Source organism: Sinohyriopsis cumingii, chromosome 5 (genome assembly GCF_028554795.1).
Source record: "Sinohyriopsis cumingii isolate HCF-2022 chromosome 5, ASM2855479v2, whole genome shotgun sequence".
Classification (NCBI taxonomy): Eukaryota; Metazoa; Mollusca; class Bivalvia; order Unionida; family Unionidae; genus Sinohyriopsis; species Sinohyriopsis cumingii.
The window spans coordinates 90,637,309-90,656,530 of NC_142965.1; the positions used below are offsets into that span (position 1 = coordinate 90,637,309).

The 19,222-nt window shown below is 34.8% G+C and overlaps 1 protein-coding gene across 2 annotated transcripts; it reads right to left on the reverse strand.

Moving 5' to 3' along the window:
• Positions 1–1,548: 1,548 nt before the first annotated feature.
• Positions 1,549–18,829, reverse strand: LOC149799741 (uncharacterized). 2 transcript variants are annotated; one of them, XM_089957122.1, is made up of 5 exons: positions 18,720–18,829; positions 18,142–18,329; positions 11,562–12,572; positions 10,396–10,461; positions 1,549–4,291 (listed from the first exon to the last, which is right to left on the reverse strand). In XM_089957122.1, the coding sequence occupies exons 3-5, from the start codon at positions 12,406–12,408 to the stop codon at positions 4,257–4,259; spliced, it is 948 nt and encodes a 315-aa protein (XP_089813248.1). In that variant the 5' UTR covers positions 12,409–12,572; positions 18,142–18,329; positions 18,720–18,829; the 3' UTR covers positions 1,549–4,256. The 2 variants fall into 2 exon arrangements, with proteins under 2 accessions (XP_089813248.1, XP_089813249.1); XM_089957123.1 differs by lacking the exon at positions 10,396–10,461.
• Between the last annotated feature and the right edge of the window lie 393 nt (positions 18,830–19,222).

The following is a 19,222-nucleotide window of genomic DNA, read 5'->3' on the forward strand; positions in this document are numbered from 1 at the left end:
TCTAGATCCATTATTTTTTAATTGGCCCATGCAATGTTATTTATATATTTAGATTCGTTATTTTTTAATTGGCCCATGCAATGTTATTTATATATCTAGATCCATTATTTTTAATTGGCCCATGCAATGTTATTTATATATTTAGATTCGTTATTTTTTAATTGGCCCATGCAATGTTATTTATATATTTAGATGCGTTATTTTTTAATTGGCCCATGCAGTGTTATTAATATATTTAGATGCGTTATTTTTTAATTGGCCCATGCAATGTTATTTATATATTTAGATCCGTTTTTCTTTTATATTTGCCTAAAACTGATACAACATAACCAGCTTGCCGAAGTGGAGTACAAAAATGGCAATGAGTTTATTTTTGGTTATGTTGAGTTTATGGCTTAAAATTTAATCCCATATTCAGGAAAGGAAGAAGCTAACATTCCAACTTTGCATGTTTCTTCCTTTTAAAGGAAGCCTTATAATATTGTATCCAACGAAAAAGAAAAATATTGGATTTTAATACAAGCTGTAAGGAGCTAAAAATATACAGCTCAGAATCCTTTGCTACTGTATTCAACATTATTCATTTAGACTGACTTTATTGGGCATTAAAGGAAGGCAACAAGTTTTTTGCTTTCTCCATTTACGCTGATGATACGTCCATTGTACCATCTTCCATACCCATACAAGTTACACTGATATATATTTCACAGCATCAAATCTAAATGGTAATTAATTTTAACACATTTTATACACAGTGACTTAACTAAAGATGTCATGAACGTGTTAAGTCATTCAAAAATGAAATGAGAGAGAGAGAAAGATGGATGTACTCACGTTTTGTTCAGACCATGCTGATTTTCTAAAAATTATGGATACGAACGCCACGAATATTTTTCTTGCGCTTTCTTTAGTCGTGTATTCATGTAAACAAATAAGGTTCTCTTTGTCGTTCCAGACCAACACAAAATTGACTCGATAGGTCAATTCCTTATAAGAGAGCGCCACTATTTTGTTTATTCTCTATGTGTCAGCGTAAGAGAATTGTGCAGCTGTACACATTTCGTTCAAATGTGTACATGCTCGAAGTTGTTACTGCGTAGCTGTTGACCGTCATATTCTCTATGTGTCAGCGTTAGAGAATTGTGTAGCTGAACATATTTCGTTCAAATGTTTACGTGCTCGAAGTCGTTACTGCGTAGTTGTTGACCGTCACGAACACATATATAAGAAAAACTGAGTTCATATAAATATAGACGATTAAGATAAGACTATATTATAATACAAATATGGAACCAGTTCCATTTTTATAATATTTAGTCAAATCCCGTGTGTCTTGAGATTTTCTTCTATCTTGTCTAACGAGTTTTTTTACTTATATTAGTATATGTTTCGGAAGGTCACAGTCTATATTAACTTTACTTTGAGTCTGGTTGTAACCGTTTTTTTTCTATAAATATGAAATGAAACATATAAAACGGTTTCAGAAAAACTTGAAACCAACAAAGATTGAGATCACTGCTTTAGCGTAAGTCATTTATAAGACATGTCAATAAAAAATATGTTTAATAATAACATGAGTCATAACAATATTACAAAACTATGGAAAAACTCAAAAATTGAAAACATATTTAGAGATAATCTTCATATAAAAAAGTTACGGAAGAGTCATAATCAGTTTTATAAGATGACTGGTGCATGTGATTTATTGTTGGAGTACTTTGACCTCATTGCTATGTATACATTATATGAAATTAATATTGCAATATCTTATACAAGCTGCATAGATAGGATATCGAGACCTATTAAAAATGTAACTAAGTCATTTAAATAAGCATATACTTATCTTGAATGAAAATAATTGATGAATGTTCCCAATAATAATAATAATAATAAAAGTAATAATAATAATCTCTTTTAAACGAAACATTATATCCAAATCATGCTGTAAAGTATAGCAAATACACGGATTTGCTTGATATAACACATGAAAATTTTTACGACATTGCTGAACATGGAGATCGATTGGTTTGATAGAGAAATATAGTCTTCTTAAATTTATATATTAAACACAATTTAATTAGCATATTATCAATTTCATGTTTGAGACTGTCATTAGCCAATTGTAACGTCTAAACATGGGCATGATAATGAAGTGGGAGGAGTCTGAAGTTTTCAGCGGTGCCGTCAAATTCATAATCCAGTTGATAAATCAACAGTAACTATTGTCAGAACGACCAGATATACCTGTAACTTAAAAGTGAAACGACACACCTGTACAACGTATCGATACGATTCACGATACTCAACCTAGGATACGAAACTTTATCGACACACATATCCACTTGATGGTATTGTAATATTTCGAGGTTCTCTCAGTAGTAAGGTGGTGCCGTGTTATATGTGGTGACAGATTGGTTGTGTTTGTGACATGCAGATCAGACAGTCATAGAAGTATGATCTGTATATATGCCATTCCCATTCTTTTCAAAAATAAATAAAACGAAATACCATCAAACAGTCTGCATGATATGTGTCAGTAATTTGTCTTCAATCTTTTAGCGCATTTCACGCTTGCTCCATCCGAGCAGGAACAGGACTTATTTTTGTCTCCACCCGATTAAGTTTGCACTTGATGCATGTTTTTAAAACACTTTTTTTATCCATTTCATGGTTTCTCTTAAATTTGGAAGGCATCATTGTGTTATCTTCAAAAGAGAAAACAATTTCTACGTGCTAGGAAAATCGTATCAAGAATTGTTTTTTCTTCGAGTATATAAGGAAGCTGATATTAACAACAAAATCCTTCAAAATGGACTTCACGCCGATTCAAATCAACTGCTGCGGTCAGAAACACCTCTTACTGTGAGTCACAAATGAAACCATCGACAACATCCCTTTCGTTCGACAAATTAACACGTTGTCTGTAACTCGTGTAGTTTGTAATCGGCCCCTATACTGATTTTCTGCCACTTTTTGTTTTTGTATTTTGTGTGTATTTTTTTAATTTTATACCGTCGACACTTTCAGACGCCAATTACATCTATCGGCCTAAAAAGAGACATTCTAAACATGCATGATATAAGTCCTGTACAGATCATTAAATTTTCCCGTTTGCGTGAAATTTCGCTGTTGCTTTAAGTCTATTTAGATTGGATGCCATTACTTTTACTGCGTCACGCAGTGAACAAGCTACAGTCAGTTCAAATGGTTGGTTATTATTTTACTCTGGACTTGCACAAACAATAACCACCGAACAGATTTAATGTAACACATCTCTCCCCCCCCCCCCCGCCCTTGACACACTGAAAGTTTAGCTCTTATATTCGTAACAAGCAGACAAGATGCGAATCATCCGCAAAGCATCGTAAAAACGTGATTATTATATGATCAGTACAGTACTTAAATCATACACGATGAACAAATATAGAATGTCTTTGGTATGTTAATATGTATTATCTATGGCTGAGCATGATGGCACGACAAAACAATCAGTACGGAATGGATGAGGTAAGTACAAATTTCAGCCTTGTCAGCTAATGACATTGTGTTTGTTAATTTGTAGAAGGCGAGTGGGTGTTGTCAATAGTTTTTCTTTACCACTGACCTAATTAAGTGCATTACTTGCAACGATTGTCTCAGATGAAGTCTCCGTTTAAAGAATAAAAAGGCAAAACGACAAATAATTATTCACGATTGCTAAAGACTAATTTAACATGTTTAAGGTAGGTATCATTTTGTAAGGGTTCTTCACCACTTGCATCGACATATATATATATATATATGGTAAATATCGATTGAAAACTTCGATATCAGGATTGATAACTTCGTCCACTAGTCTAGTCTGCATTTTGTTTTCTTAGGTCTCAAATATATTTTATATCTTCCCTTTATAAATAAACATGAGGAAAATGGCCTGATATTATCTGAAACTGAAGATGAACTACGTTTATAAAATAAAGACATGTCAGAACTAACGTCTTACAAAATAAGTAAGTAAATAAATAAATAAATAACCCAGCTGATGCTTAACAACAAGATTAATCACATCAGAATATTGAATGCACTGATATAATTAGATGCGATGAATATATTTTCGTCATAAAAAATAATATCATGAGAGAGTACATGTATGTGAATAAAGCTACTTAGCATAAGCAGTGTTTACCTAAATACATACTGATATGGTAAAACATTGTATTGTCAAGAAAATCTGTTTTTCTATGATTTTACGAATCTGCATCAGCCATGTTTTCGAGTCAGCTAATCACGCAGCACCCAGTCTTTGCAGGCTCTGAAAGAAGATTACAGTCTATGCAAAATAATGTGCTATTTTTACATTTCTCGTGTAATCAATAGAGGATCTCAAATGGGCAACGATTTGATATTGAATTTATGAAACGAGTTGAATAATGTTCAGCTTTTGAGAGCCTTGGAGAGCAAAAGCTGGACATTATTTTACGATTTTAATAAATTTAATATTAAATCATTCCATTTGAGATTCTTTTTATCACATACTTTTATTTCAGCAGAAATTAGTTAGATAGAAAGAAGAACGAATAATTGCGTTCATTTGGCAGACGCTGTACCTTTCATTTGTTGTGCGTAATAAATAGTCCCAAACAAGAAATAGTAAAAGTATATTATACATATTTTATAACTATAAATCAAAGAATAATCGTCCATCCAAATAAACAGAACATTTTACAAAAGACAAAACAAAATGTATAATGCGTGTGATGTCACATTGTTTGATACGGTGCACAGTGCCGGTTTAAGTTGGCCAACACAACAAATTTACAGGGTTTATGTTGACATTCCACAACTAAACTGTATATTGTTGCGATAATTTTGTAAAAAGAAGATTACTGGATGCAGAAATACGCATATTTACTGAAATGTAATTGTGACCGAATATTTGCCGTTTTTCTATTTGGAACATTAGATTATACAAAAGACGTAAACAGATCTCTTTTTGAGTCGGACTTGCATCGTATATTTACCGCGTAAAAATGAAGTGGTTGGATAAAGTTCTGTCCGTTTGGGAGACCGGTTTATGTCTACAGTCTTCTGTGAACAAATTTGAGTTTATTTACTTCAGTAAGTTCACGTTTAAACCAATTTTGTACATAGGGTGGATTGCTTGCTACAGATATACCGCTCATCCATCCCCACCCTCACCCTCGTTATCATCTAAGCAATACCGGTAGTTTCACTTGTTGTTATTGTTCTTGTCTTTGGGTTTTGCCAGTTTTCATGTTATGATATGTTATATATGACATTACAAACCTTTGTTTGGGTAAATTGGCAATATTAAAACAGACGAGACCATTTATTTCAACAACTCCCTTTGGCAAGTGTATTCAAAAAATGGCGGCCAAAAACGTTCATGAAAACAACAAATTCTAGAAGGCGGGGTTTAAAAAGCTTTCCCACGATCGCAGCCAATCAGTATACAATAATTGCATGGGTTTATTGGGACCAGTCAAAATCACATAAAGTGGTATATTCACCTGTATAATATCAAAAATATTAAACTGAACGCACTATGATTTGTGCTAACAAAAACACAAAGCATACAAGTTAACATATATTGAAATTTAATTTTTTTTTCTCGCAACTTTTGAAATGACAATGGCTCGCTATGTAGATGCAAAGTAAGTACATTGTATACTTACTTTGATTTGGTCATCGTAATAATAAACCTTGTATAAGTATTTATTTTCAACTTTTATTGCAATAATCCTATGCAATATACTAAAAAACCAAATAATTGAAAACCAAAACTTCCATGCTACAATGTTTGCATGGCATCAATAAAATCCAATCAATATTACACATAAATTCATTTTTTTAAAAACTGAGACACGGATATGCTCACATGTCTATTCCAGATATCCACTTAAAATCAAATAAAACTGCTACATAAATGTGTATCGTGCGTATTTAAATAACGGGAAATTTTGAAGCATCAAAACGTTGTACAGAAACGAGAAAACTAGCATAGCAGTATAATATACACATGGAGAGTCCATTTCTTTCTGAAATAAAATCTTTCCGCAAATTGAGATGTGCACCCCATACTCTACAGACATGCATTTTTATATCACGATCGTGATGCCATTATTCACTGAAACGTTATTTAATGAATACTTCCTTCTTATTTTTACACGCCTAACTGAAATGATTTATAAAGGCGTAAGATAATTAGTTTTAAATACTGCTACCATTTTTCTTCACTAGTAAGGCAAGTTCTCCGTAAGCATACCAATAAGTTTACTTTAATTTAACATTATAATTAAAACATTTTTCCAAATATATACCTTATATTTAAAACATATTCCTAATGATATATACCTTATATATCATACATTTTCCTTACTAAATATATACCTTATGTGTATTGCAATAACAAAGATTTCAACCTGGAACATGTTGCAGCTTGCTGCAATTTCAACAAAGGAGAAAATTAAACTATTGTAGATTTGAAAGTGTACGCAATATGTAAAATATTATTCTCACTAAAGTTAAAAAATAACAACTTGCATTTGGAGTAATATTGCCACGACATTAACTGCATCCTGTTATTGAGAATCAGTGTTTACAATGCAGGTACTCACCAGTTAATATGTACTTTGGAGAGAGTGATGTATGTAAAGATATGTTAATTGCATTTAAAACATGCACAGTGGAGAGAATGTTGGCATACCTCTATGCCACTTTGATGCAGTGTGCCTGATGTTTCTTTGGATATTGTACCCGTGGAAGTTATATATGGTCTAATCACACTGCTAACTAAAATGACTGCTCTCTTGTGCTAAACAACTCAGCTTGAATTAGTCTAAAGTACGCCATCTTTAGCACCTACTTAAATAGGGAAAATTAATTTTGCCCAACTAGACAATACCAGCTTCTGAAAGCTCAATGAATGAATTACCAAATATAGAACATGTAGAATAAGTTATCGGCCATTTGTTTTACAATTTACCTCTGAAGTTCAGGAAGGGAAAATGACCAAGTGGAGCAAGAAGTTTATGGAAAGGCGCACATCCGAAGTAAAGACATGCTGAATACTCTTTAACCCATATCACACACAACAATCATACACTAAAATAAAGGAAATTAAAGATCCTTTGAACAATACCTAAGCTATACAAGGTCGTTTTTAAATAGCCAGTATAACCAGTGAGGAAACTCGTTGAAGTTCTTTGTCTTTAAAATTCTTCCGAATATCTTGGTATGCTGAATATACACCGGTCATAGGTGTGTATGTGTGTGTTTGTGTGTCCATGTGTCTGTGTCTGTGTGCGTGTATGTGTGTGTATCTCTGTGTGTGTCTGTGCCTGTGTGTCTGTGTGTGCGTGCGTGTGTGTGTGTGTGTGTCTGTGTGTGTGTGTCTGTGCGTGTGTGTATGTGTGTTTGTATGTGTATGTTTGTGTGTGTCTGTGTGTATGTGTCTGTGTGTGTGTTTGTATGTATATGTGTAGGTGTGTGTGTGTGTATGTGTGTATGAGTCTGTGTGAGTGTATGTGTGTGGTAGGGGTGGTTGGTGAAACAATTCTAAAGATTCATTAGCCATGGTCTGAGATGACTAAAACGCATAGGGTATTTTGAATGGATGAAAGCTAATTTGGAGACAGCAGATTCTCCTCTAGTCTTTATAAAATTAAAAAAATAATTGGATGCATGTATAATCTGATGCACCTTAAATAGCTATGTTGATCATTTAAGCCACAAGAAATAGCCATACTGTGTTTCTACCTTTTAAATCCTGGAACGTTAATAAAAAATGTGTGATATATAGTGAACGAAAGAGTTTATGTTGATGCTTCTAGCTGTACAGCTTCCCAAAGGAGAACTCCAAACAATTTGACGATATATATATATATATATATATATATATATATATATATATATATATATATATATATATATATATATATATATATATATGGATGGATGGTTGGATAGATAGATAGATAGATAGATAGACTGACAATATGCGTTATTCCCACAAGGGTCTGTCTTAGAACAGACCATACTTATGTGCTCAAAACTGAATAGTGTTATTCATCTTTACCATATATTCGAAATGCTGCATACACATTTGCCAAATATGTACACATCTAAATAATCTAGTAAAACCCTAGTAATCTATACATTCAGTCATGTAATACGAACACCTGACCACAAAGGACAATATTTTGTGTCATCTCTTGATTGTCTTTATAGAAGAGTTTCATTGTATAATACTAAATGTCTCAAGGAATATAATAAAATATACACAATTTCAAATCGGGCCAGCAAACTATTGCACATTATTTTTTCTTAAGATAAAGAGAAAACTAATCAAAACACAGTCTCCACCATTACACAAAGATCGTGCCAGTTTAAGATAACAATCAATTTAAAACACAACGCAAAACAAAACACCACGAATCTCTCAACCCAAAACTTTCATCGAATTAGTAGTGCCAGTGAAAGAGAAGAGGTCCAATTGGACCTAATGCGTTTCACCTCGTTAGTTGACATCTGTTAAATCCTGACCACCAATTCACGCTCATATTGGAACTGCGTGGACAGGTGGACTTGGGGCACATAGTTGCTACTTTGTCTGTTAGTGTTGGTATCATTTATGGTCCTTCCTATACGTTATTATACGGCATCAATTTCGCGGCATAAATAGGGCTAGTCTTTGATACAACAAGCACATTCCCGTGGATCTCTTCTCTCACTTTTATCTCTCTTGAATTTCATGGACGTTCTTTGTGTGTGTGTGTGTGTGTGTGACTTGGATTTTTAAAGTTGCTTTAACAAATTTTCAGTCATATTGCTACAACGTCTGCAGTGTGGCAGTTTATAGTGATGTCTAGCACTGGGGGATCATGCCGCAGACATGTAGCATGATGTCCCACCCAGTCACATTATCCTGACACCAGGCCGACCAGCCCTAACACTAACCTCTTAATGCTGAGCGCCAAGCGAGGCAGCTGTTAGTGCCATTTTTGTAAGTCTTTGGAACGACTTGGCTGGGGATCGATCCAACGACCTCCAGCATCCGAAGCGGACGCTCTAACCACTATGGCCACCGGAGCGGTCACTTGTTAATGTGAAGAGAGTTAATGTGTATATAGTCAGCATGGATTCCGCAAGTTATTTTTAGTACTCTTGGAGCTATAAGTTGGAAATGGATGGCGGTACGCTGGCTCAGTTGTTGTGGCTTCCGATACATCGACATGAGATTGCGGTTTCAATATCTGCCATATGATCAACCTCAATCCTCAGAAATATGCTACTATGCGTGGATCCTCAGAAAGATGCTACTATCATATTTAACCTCCAATGAGACCCTGCTGATACAAACTTGCACTGCATGTCTGATCAATCTATGTTGAGAACTATGGTTTCTAGAGTGTTTCACATGCTCACAAAAAAGAGAAACAAATGCAAAATCACTTCATTAACATGCTTGGATGTCATCATGATCTATTTTTGTTGTTGTTGCGATAATGATGTGATGTGATGTGATTTTGATTTTTAACGTGGCTTTAACAGTTTTTCAGTCATATCGCTACGATGTCTGCAATGTGGCAGTTTATAGTGATGTCTAGCACTGGGGCATCATGTCGCAGACATGTAGCATGATGTCCCACCCAGTCACTTTATCCTGACACCGGGCCGACCAGTCCTAACACTAACCTCTTAATGCTGAGCGCCAAGCGAGGCAGCTGTTAGTTCCATTTTTGTGCGATAATGATGAAATAAGTTTATGTACCAAATCCTAACAAACTCCGATAAGAAATATGGCTTCTGGAGTGTTTACATGCTCAGCCAATTAAGCGAGAAATCAACTCAATAACTCGCGTGGATGTCCTTCATAATCAAACTCACCTGAGGCCTGAAAATTTATGTTTAACGACCAATATGATCATCTGATCAGAAACATGAATTCAATAGTGCACATAAGCTCAATTAATTAACTGCAACATCATTCAGAACAGGTGGATGTCGCTCACAATCGATATAATAGGAGATTATAACGATATCAGCAGATGTACAAATTCTGATCGTAATCTGATCAAAATAACGCCTCAAGGATATTCACCAGCGTTGATGCAAGGTCCGACAATCTGACGGCACGCAATGGACAAAATGCTATACCATGAGGTCACTTGACCTTTGGCCGTGTGGACAGTAAAAAGCTAATCCAACCAACCACCATGTTCTACCATTCCATTTGCATTAAAAGTGCAAGAGATAATTACTATTTAAAAATGTGGCATTCCAACCAGTAAAAATACCAATTGAGAAATAAGTGCAACCATTACACACGATATGAACACAAGATAACAAGGACAACGTAAAATAAAACTCTATCGACCAAGGAATAGATTTTACCTGTTTTAGGCACAGGTTCAAGAGGTACTTTGTCTTCGACTTCTTTACGAAGTTCTTCCTCAGACTCTGAAAATTAGAACTCTACAAAGGTGTTCTTAACCGTTTACCACATTTCAATAATTAGTCTTGATATTTAGAAAAGAGAGACATTAGACAACCATAGGTTTCAAATGTTCGCTCACGCATGACAAATAAACTGTACCTAATAGTATTCTACTTCCCCATGTCTTCAAAGTCACCAAACTAAACTAATCAGTTAAAAGAATTAAAAATGTCTTAACATTATGGCATCTATCGTTCTGTTCATCAGACATCATTTGCTGAAAGTAAACTTGTAAAGACAGCAAATGATGGGAAAATATTGTAGTTGGTTGCAGAACACATAACGGCCTAAATCTGCTGCCTTTTTTCAGTCACCCAGCCTTTTCAACTCCTACAAAGTTGCCTTTACAATATAGTAATTAGATATTTATGGAAAATAAATAATCTGGAAAAAAGACAAGCACAACCATTTTATAAAGGAGGAAATATATATTTTCCAAACGTTCAAATTCAAAAGAGAGTAGAATGCTTATTCAAAATGGAGATGGAACTGAGCACAGTTGCCAACAAACTGAAACAATCTAACGAGTTGGGTTAAGTTTCTGATGTTTATGTTTGCCAGACTAAGTGGATAAACATGTTTTCTTTAATACATAATATATGAACATAGTTTGTGTGTGTGTGTGTGTGTGTGTGTGTGTGTGTGTGTGCGCGCGCGCGTGGGAGCGTGCGTGCGTGTGTGTGTGTGTGTTTCATCATATATTTACAGATCGAGTAAACATAGCATATGTTGGGGTGAAAAATAATATTGAGAAAAAAGTTGTTTCGTAGCCTTGATTGAAATGTCACGAGAAGAGATATTCAAACATTTTGACAATTGGACTAGATTTTGATAAAATTACCAGTTTATACAGCCGGAAAATCCACCACTTCCTTCTTAAGTCTGACCATGAAGAAATCTTAAAGACTAAATATATTGCAAATACCAAGATGACTCTACAAGCATATGATTTCACGCAATGAGAATATTCGTTAGGGAATCAAGCAAAATATATGCATTTCCTAACCAAAATGTAGTTAAGCAAAGGACTTAATTCGACGATGCAAATCTCATAGAGAATTACCTTTCTGTTTCTTGAGTTTTTCCGTTTCTTTTGCTTCTTTATCTTTCTTTTCCTTCCATTCTCTCCAATACTTCACCTGCTCCTCCATCTTCTTTTCTAAGTGAATATCATTCAATACAGCTACACTTCGGCCCATATTTCTTGTGCTAAAATGTTTATCTATCTCTACGGTATCGTATCGTCTTTCTAACACTGGCATCAGAGAGATAGCACCGCATTTTTCAAGGTTCTTAAAGACATAGAGTCTACGGTTGCCGTTGACGACCCAATATAAATTTTCATTCTTCATTACTTCAATCGGAGGAACGCCACCTTGTTTTATCTGCACACGCCCAAACAATATATCCTTGAATGTAGCGAAGATTGGCGTTCCATCCTGAAAATGGGCTAATATTAAGTCATTCGTGTACCGAATCTGCGATGGCCTCATTTGTTTTATTTCTCCATGGTACAGCTTGTCATACACAAGTGAATGGGGAGTCTCTTTATTCGATTCATTACCTTTATTACTTTTTCTTGGTGATTGTTCTTTCGATTTTCTCGTTATGCCGGGTTCAAATTCTACTCTATCTCTGTCATATTTTCTTGGGGAAACTCTTGACGTCCGTGACGAAAACAACACCTCCTTGTACGTGAGCTCGCCATCAACGCTTTCATTGAAATTAGACATGGCCAAGCGATCAAGATTGCTAATATTCGAGGGTCTATGTACAACACGGTTCCCGGTAGAACGCGGGATCCCGGCACCTTCTCTGGAATTGATATTAGTAATTGCGTACTTTCGCTCTTGAGACGACCTCAGGAAGGGTTCAGTGTACCAATTATCCGAACCAGCATTACTCGACATTTGGACTTAAGTTTTCGTTTTCTGATCAATTTACGTTTTCTTTCTGGAAATGAGATTTGAAATAAGCATTGTTCTTTTGTGCAAGATGTTCCCTTCACAATAATTCCCTTTCACTGCTGGTACTTTCACAAAGCAAGAAACATAGTTCAAGATCTATCTGCTATCTGCAATGAGAAATGTACATTTATTCACAGGAAATAATTTGAAAGCGCTTTTGGTCCTATAAATTGCTTTATCTCGTACTTTGGAAACGTTTCGTGTTATAATAAGTATGCAGTAAAGAGATAGATTTGGACCTACATACAACAGAAGAAAACACAGAATCCTATCACTGTACTTCGATTAATATTAGTTCAGATTTCGGTCACGTATATAAATGTTGGTTTATTGATCTAGAGTCTAAATTTTCCGTGCTTTCACCGCTCGCGATGCAGTTGTGCGAGAAGTGATATATTTTGTTCGTCCAGTAATGAAAACTTCATGTACAAATCCGTTTAAGGCAATCAAATAATTTTGGAATATCATTATTAAAACAGAACTGTAATGTATTCTCAAACACCCTGTTCAGAATAGACCGGGAAACTGTACACAAGGTGGTGAGCATCAGGAAACTTCTATTATTGATCAATAATCACATTATGATATTCTTTAAAAACACACACACACACACACACACACACACACATATATATATATATATATATATATATATATATATATATATATATATATATATATATATATATATATTTATTTATTTATTTATTTATTGTCCGAAATTCCAGGCAATCTCCGGTGTCGACACAAATTAATTAATTGCGTAGTGTAAGTAAGAGACAAATACCGATTTACGATTTTCGCATTCGACTTAGACGGTGCACACTATATTGCACTTAAACGAAAACGGGTAAACCCTCCACGACATTCGACCAAGACGGATAAGTTTTTTTTCGAATAAAATGTAACGCTTGGCCTCTCATTGTAATACAATATAACTATCAGCGTGTCACTCGAATGCAAAGGTCGCATATGGGTTTTACATCCCGAAATCTTGCTTTATCTCAAGTACAAGTTTTAGGAATTTATCAAATCTGAGGAACACCTAAACTTTTTTCCCTAAAACTATAAGGATTTCTTGTGTTCATTTCTAAAAACTAAAAAGGTGGTGTTCTATCCTTCCGCAGTCTCTCCCTGTAATAAAACTATTGATATTGCCTGAAGTAGCGCAGTGTGTGTGTGTGTGTGTGTGTGTGTGTGTGTGTGTGTGTGTGTGATTTGGACTTTTCACGTAGCTTTAACAATTTTTCAGTCGTATCGCTACGGTGTAATGCAATGTGGCAGTGTTTAGTGATGTCTAGCACGGGGGCATAAAGTTGCATGAGTGTACCATGATGTTCCATGCAGTCACATTATCTTGACACCAGCCCGACCAGTCCTAACACTAAACTCTTAATGCTGAGCACCCATCGAGGCAGCTGTAAGATCCATTTTTATAAGTCTATGGAATGACTCGACCGTGTTCGAACCCGCTTCCTCCCGCATCCTTAAGTAGTACAAACACAATAATGTAGAATTTTGATTTCATTAAACAGTCTTAGAATTTTAAAGAAACCGGAGAGTTTTTATAACTCGAAGCCTGATCTGAGATTGAGTTAACACTATCAGCCAATCAGAAAGTGATTTCAAAACCAACATGACTTGCGATTGGTCGAAACGAAATTGCAGTCTCAATAGTTTTATAATTTTCAGATCAGGCCTCTATAATAAAAAGCATTCGTGTCTAAAAAGAGTAAACAACAATCCACAATTACTGGTCATGTAAGTGTATACACATGTAAACTTGGATATATACCTTACGAAATATACAAACACAGCGCATAGAACAAGAAACTTTCCTTAAGAACTCGACAAGTATAGCAATTGTTTACCTCCATGTTACAAATATACATATTAATGTTTGATAAAACAGCCATTTACTTTTATTTCAATGCTGGGTAAATCGGTCTGATGGGAAAGATATATATATATATATATATATATATATATATATATATATATATATATATAGTAATACATCTTTGACAATGAGAAATAACAGGGGTTTTTATTTTGGGGGGGGATGATTCAGATGACCTTTAGGATATTGTGACAGTTTAATGAAAACTAGATAAAATATGCCAAATGTATGCCAATATTTTATGTTTGCCCCACTCAGTACGACAAAAATGTTTATTGACTAACAAACTATATAATGATCATTGCAGTTTTTAAAGGCAGATTAATTTATAAATCGTTTGATATATTTGATTACTTGAGGTGGCCAGCTTGCGATAACAAAACAACTATTTTTTCCCGTTGATCAACAGATCTGTAGTGTGAAATTGACATGGAAACATGCTCGTTACTGGCAAATCTCTCGTAATAAATATACGGTGCAACTTTATCACAGGCACAAATGCAGTTTTAACCTTGGATGTAAAACACTAATTATAAGACCGTTGTTTATGCACAATACGGCCATAACTATATGATTGTTTGGGCGTGATTTGGGATTTTCTTTGCAGCCTGAATTCGTAAATATACCTGATTTTATGATACATTATATATGTCAATTATTCTTGACGCTGCATCAGTCGGGACAGACGGACAATTGGACAAACACAGATTTGGTTATGACGAATGAAGTTAAACTATTGACTGTTTGGGTATATGCTTAAAATGGTGGGATGCTTCAAATCTTAAGACCTGGATTTTCACTCTTATGTTTGATAAATTACGAGATGTTGCGATTCAGTTTAGATCATATGATGATCGATTGTTTACAAACGCATTACATTTACAAATAAGATCTTAATTTATTTACAGTGTTTCCAAACACGAACGTCCTCTGGATGGAATTTAATTTTTTAAACATATATCTTGCTCTCCGGTTTTAGATTTCAATTCCGACGAGTAAGAAAACAGTGGTTCGTAATACACAAAACTGCAAAAGACAAACTTGAGAAATGTGTCTCATGAGTATTCAAAAAATTATCATGACAATAATAAAACTGCGAAGAAAACAAACCTGCATAAAATTATTTCAAAAACTGGTCATATGTCTCTTACTTATTAGCACAACTTTCCCTCCCATTTAATACACTATACCGTAAAGCTGATGTACAGACATTATACGTATTTTCGCCAATATTTGATACTCAGATTGTGTCCTGTTTATTGTGTCATTTGTTTATTAAATGCTACATGTTTGTAAATAAATACAAAAAACAACAACTAAGAGTAATGACTAAGATTCAAATCTAAACCAACCTGCAGTAACAATTTCAGAGTCGAGATTTAAGCGCGAGAGTCAGTTAGACCAAACAAAACCTGCGTAGAATTCGTGAGGAAGTCATTATTATTATTATTATTATTATTGCTATTCGTGGTCGTGGCTGTTGAGTAGAGGTACTTGATAACAGAAATAGCATTTTAAAAAATAAAAAAATCGAATATCTCTATCTCTGTTTCTGTCTCTGTCTTATGTATATATATACTTGGAACAAAGTCTCCACGCTCCACACACTAATGTGTATTGTACATTACCGTTCTCCACTCACTAATGCGTATATGTACCTAACAGTATCCCATGGAAGAGGAATATATGAAAAAGAAAATAGAAAAGTTTGTATGCATTATATGGTTTATGTGGCTTTATCAATAGATTCCCTTCTCCACCAGACAACTTTCGATGTAAATTATTCCTCACTCATCGATCGCACAGTGGTCCCATTCATCATGAAGGCGAACCGATCACGCTCAATTTACCGATAAATGGCAGCCATTCTGGATTTCAATGCATTAAAGATAGCGTTCAGCTACTCACGTACATGTAACTCTTACTTTTCCAAATGGATTTTTCTTCTGATTTTGTTCAATATGTATATGTCTGTTTCGTACCAAATATGAGTTAAAAGCAAAATACCGTAGCGAGCCATTTTCAGATCCGAATTTAAAATAACACCAAAAATACAAAGTGTGTGTGTGTGTGTGTAGTGGTGGCAAACACTCGATCAGTATTATAATAGCCACAAGGTATCCAAAGCTTGTCAGACATGTCTCAGAGATAGTATATGTGATCAATGATCCAACAGTCAACAAATCACAGACTTGAACCCGGGTTCATATTTCAGAATCGGTCAATGTGCCTTTACGGTTCGCAATATATAATGTACAAAATATTGAGATATATACCCTATAATCTTATAACGTCATAACATTTAAAAAAATCCTCTCTCTGTGTGTGCGTGTGTGTGTGTATGTCTCTCTATCTCTCTCTCTCTCTCTCTCTCTCTCTCTCTATATATATATATATATATATATATATATATATATAGAGAGAGAGAGAGAGAGAGAGAGAGACAGAGACAGAGAGAGACAGAGACAGAGACAGAGAGACAGAGAGACAGACAGACAGAGACAGACAGACATACAGACAGACATACATATTGGTCAACTAACTTTGACTGCAACGTCTATCCCTACCCGCATGGATGTATATATTGACTCTGCAGTCTATGCGCGCACTCCACTATTCATAGCACATTAGGTGGCAGGGTACATTTTCGTAAATTGGGCCCTGGAAAATGTATTAACTTATGGGTATGGTGTGACTTTTTCAGCTATTATTGTTTACTAATTAATTATATGGATATATTTTTGAACTAGGTGTTACGGGCTTGTATTGTTCCTGAAATAGATGTCAGGCATGTATACCTTCCATAGTTAGTCTGCAGTATGTTGAATGTGAAATAGCAATAGTCGGCTAAGAAGAAGAGCTAGCCTCCCATAGCAGTAAACACACGGGGTTAGAAAAAGTAGAATATCTCAAAAATGGATTGCATGACAAATATTTTCAACTGCATCAGCCTGTTTAGTGCACACTGTTTTGCAGGAATTTCATCTAGCAAAAGGGCTTGTGCTTGCACTGTGAGCATCACATGGTGTCGACCTTCGGACTTTAAAATTGGAGGTATAAATTTGGGTTTGGGGAGCATAAACATATTCTGCTATGAACTGTCATTGACCTCTCTGGTCAAGTAGATTATATTATTAAGTTTTGTTTTAATATAGGTATTCTAAAATATGGACCTTTATGACCTCACTTGTGTACTTGATTATTTTATGATTTTTTTATACAAGGTCGCTGATTGTGGACTTAAATGTGAACATAAAACCTGGCCCCTGCCCCCTTAGGCCATGAATGTGTGTAGGGAAAGGAGAAAAATGCACCTAGCCAGCTGAAATTTTTGTTTGGAAATGTCCTTAACGCCAGCTATCTATCCAAATAGACCCAAGTGTGTGGGTGGATGTCAAGACTGGAAAATGTGGGTATATGTGGTTTACTAACACAGAATTCAACATATCTTTATTTATCCCCTTATACATTCTATCAGTTCTCAGTCATGTCACTCTGTATGCATTCCATTACACAATTATATTTATAAACGAAGTCATATTTATTTTTAAAAAATCACGTATTTAATAGATTTTGTGTTTATTGTTGTCATTGCCATTTCAAAATTTATTTCAGTATTTGTGTGCCCTGGTATGCATTGCGATCAGTCTGCCCTACTTTCCAAATCTCTAACCATAAACTAATTAGTTCGGACGTGTTTTTATCAAGGAGTCTGTATGTGAATCAAACCTCTGTGTAAACGTGTCATCTATATTGAGTGGAGCTTTATTTCCTACCTTGTTCCTTCCTTTAAGCAGCTGGCCGATTCTTTGCGAGATTTTGTTAATGTAGTCCCACTTGCATGTCCAGGTATCTATCACACTCAGACAAATGTTTGTTGACGTGGTCCGCTTCTGTGTCTAGGTATGCCTCACACATCCTGTCATTTAGTTGCTGTGTTTTGTAAATTTCAGTTAAACCAATGCTATAAGAGGATAATTACAAAATGTTTAATATGCAATTGCAACTAAAATTCAATATCTTCTTTTGTATGAAACATGTCCTTCACTAATATTGCCTCAAACAATACGCTTGATCATTATCATGTGCTCCTAATTCTAGCAGTACTAGGGTGAACACAAAAAAACAACAAAATACAAAACAATTGCAATTAAAAAGGGATAATTTTAAGTGAGAAAAAGATGGCATTTTTTTTAGATAGTACACTAATTAATATTACCAAACTGAACTAGAATTAATGTAGGTTCCTATCAGTTAAATGACCAGTGTATTTTAAAACGTAGTACTTTAAAGGCACGTTAATTATAATCAATTAAGAAAACCTATGAAGCTGATATATTTAGTTCATACATACACTTTGTATGATCTTTAAATTCCCACAATGTTCATATTGTCCGTATCACCTCCTGTCCTTACTGAATGTTTCGTTTACCTTTACTACCTGGCACTAGGTATCAATCGTGCAGTATATTGAATACGCAACGGTTACCGTACTTGTTCACGCTTTATCTCCATTACAAAGTTCTTCAAAATACACATCAAAAGAGTAAAATGAAATAAGATAAGATGATAATATTAGACTCTAACAATGTATTCCTTTCACATGAAACATTGTTAGAATTAACATGAGAATAATGTATCCCTTATCCCCGTCCTCTTGACTAAATAGCATGTATCCGCCCCGCTATTGTGATATACATCGTAGTAGATTTACGGTAATGTGTTTTCCATTCAACGCAATGGTATGTTCAAATTTACTCTCCAATTGATTGTTGAGAACCAAGAGGTGAAAAAGTTAAAACAATGAACCCTTGTAATAGATCCATAAATGTTCATAGTTTATACAGTACAATAGTT

Excerpts from the sequence above, each read along its gene's own strand:
- LOC149799741 (XM_089957122.1), bottom strand. The coding sequence starts at position 12,408 with ATGTCGAGTAATGCTGGTTCGGATAATTGGTACACTGAACCCTTCCTG. Across the intron at positions 10,462-11,561 it reads AAAACTCAAGAAACAGAAAG|AGTCTGAGGAAGAACTTCGT; the intron begins GTAATTCTCTAT and ends TCTAATTTTCAG. Across the intron at positions 4,292-10,395 it reads TGAACCTGTGCCTAAAACAG|AGCCTGCAAAGACTGGGTGC; the intron begins GTAAAATCTATT and ends ATCTTCTTTCAG.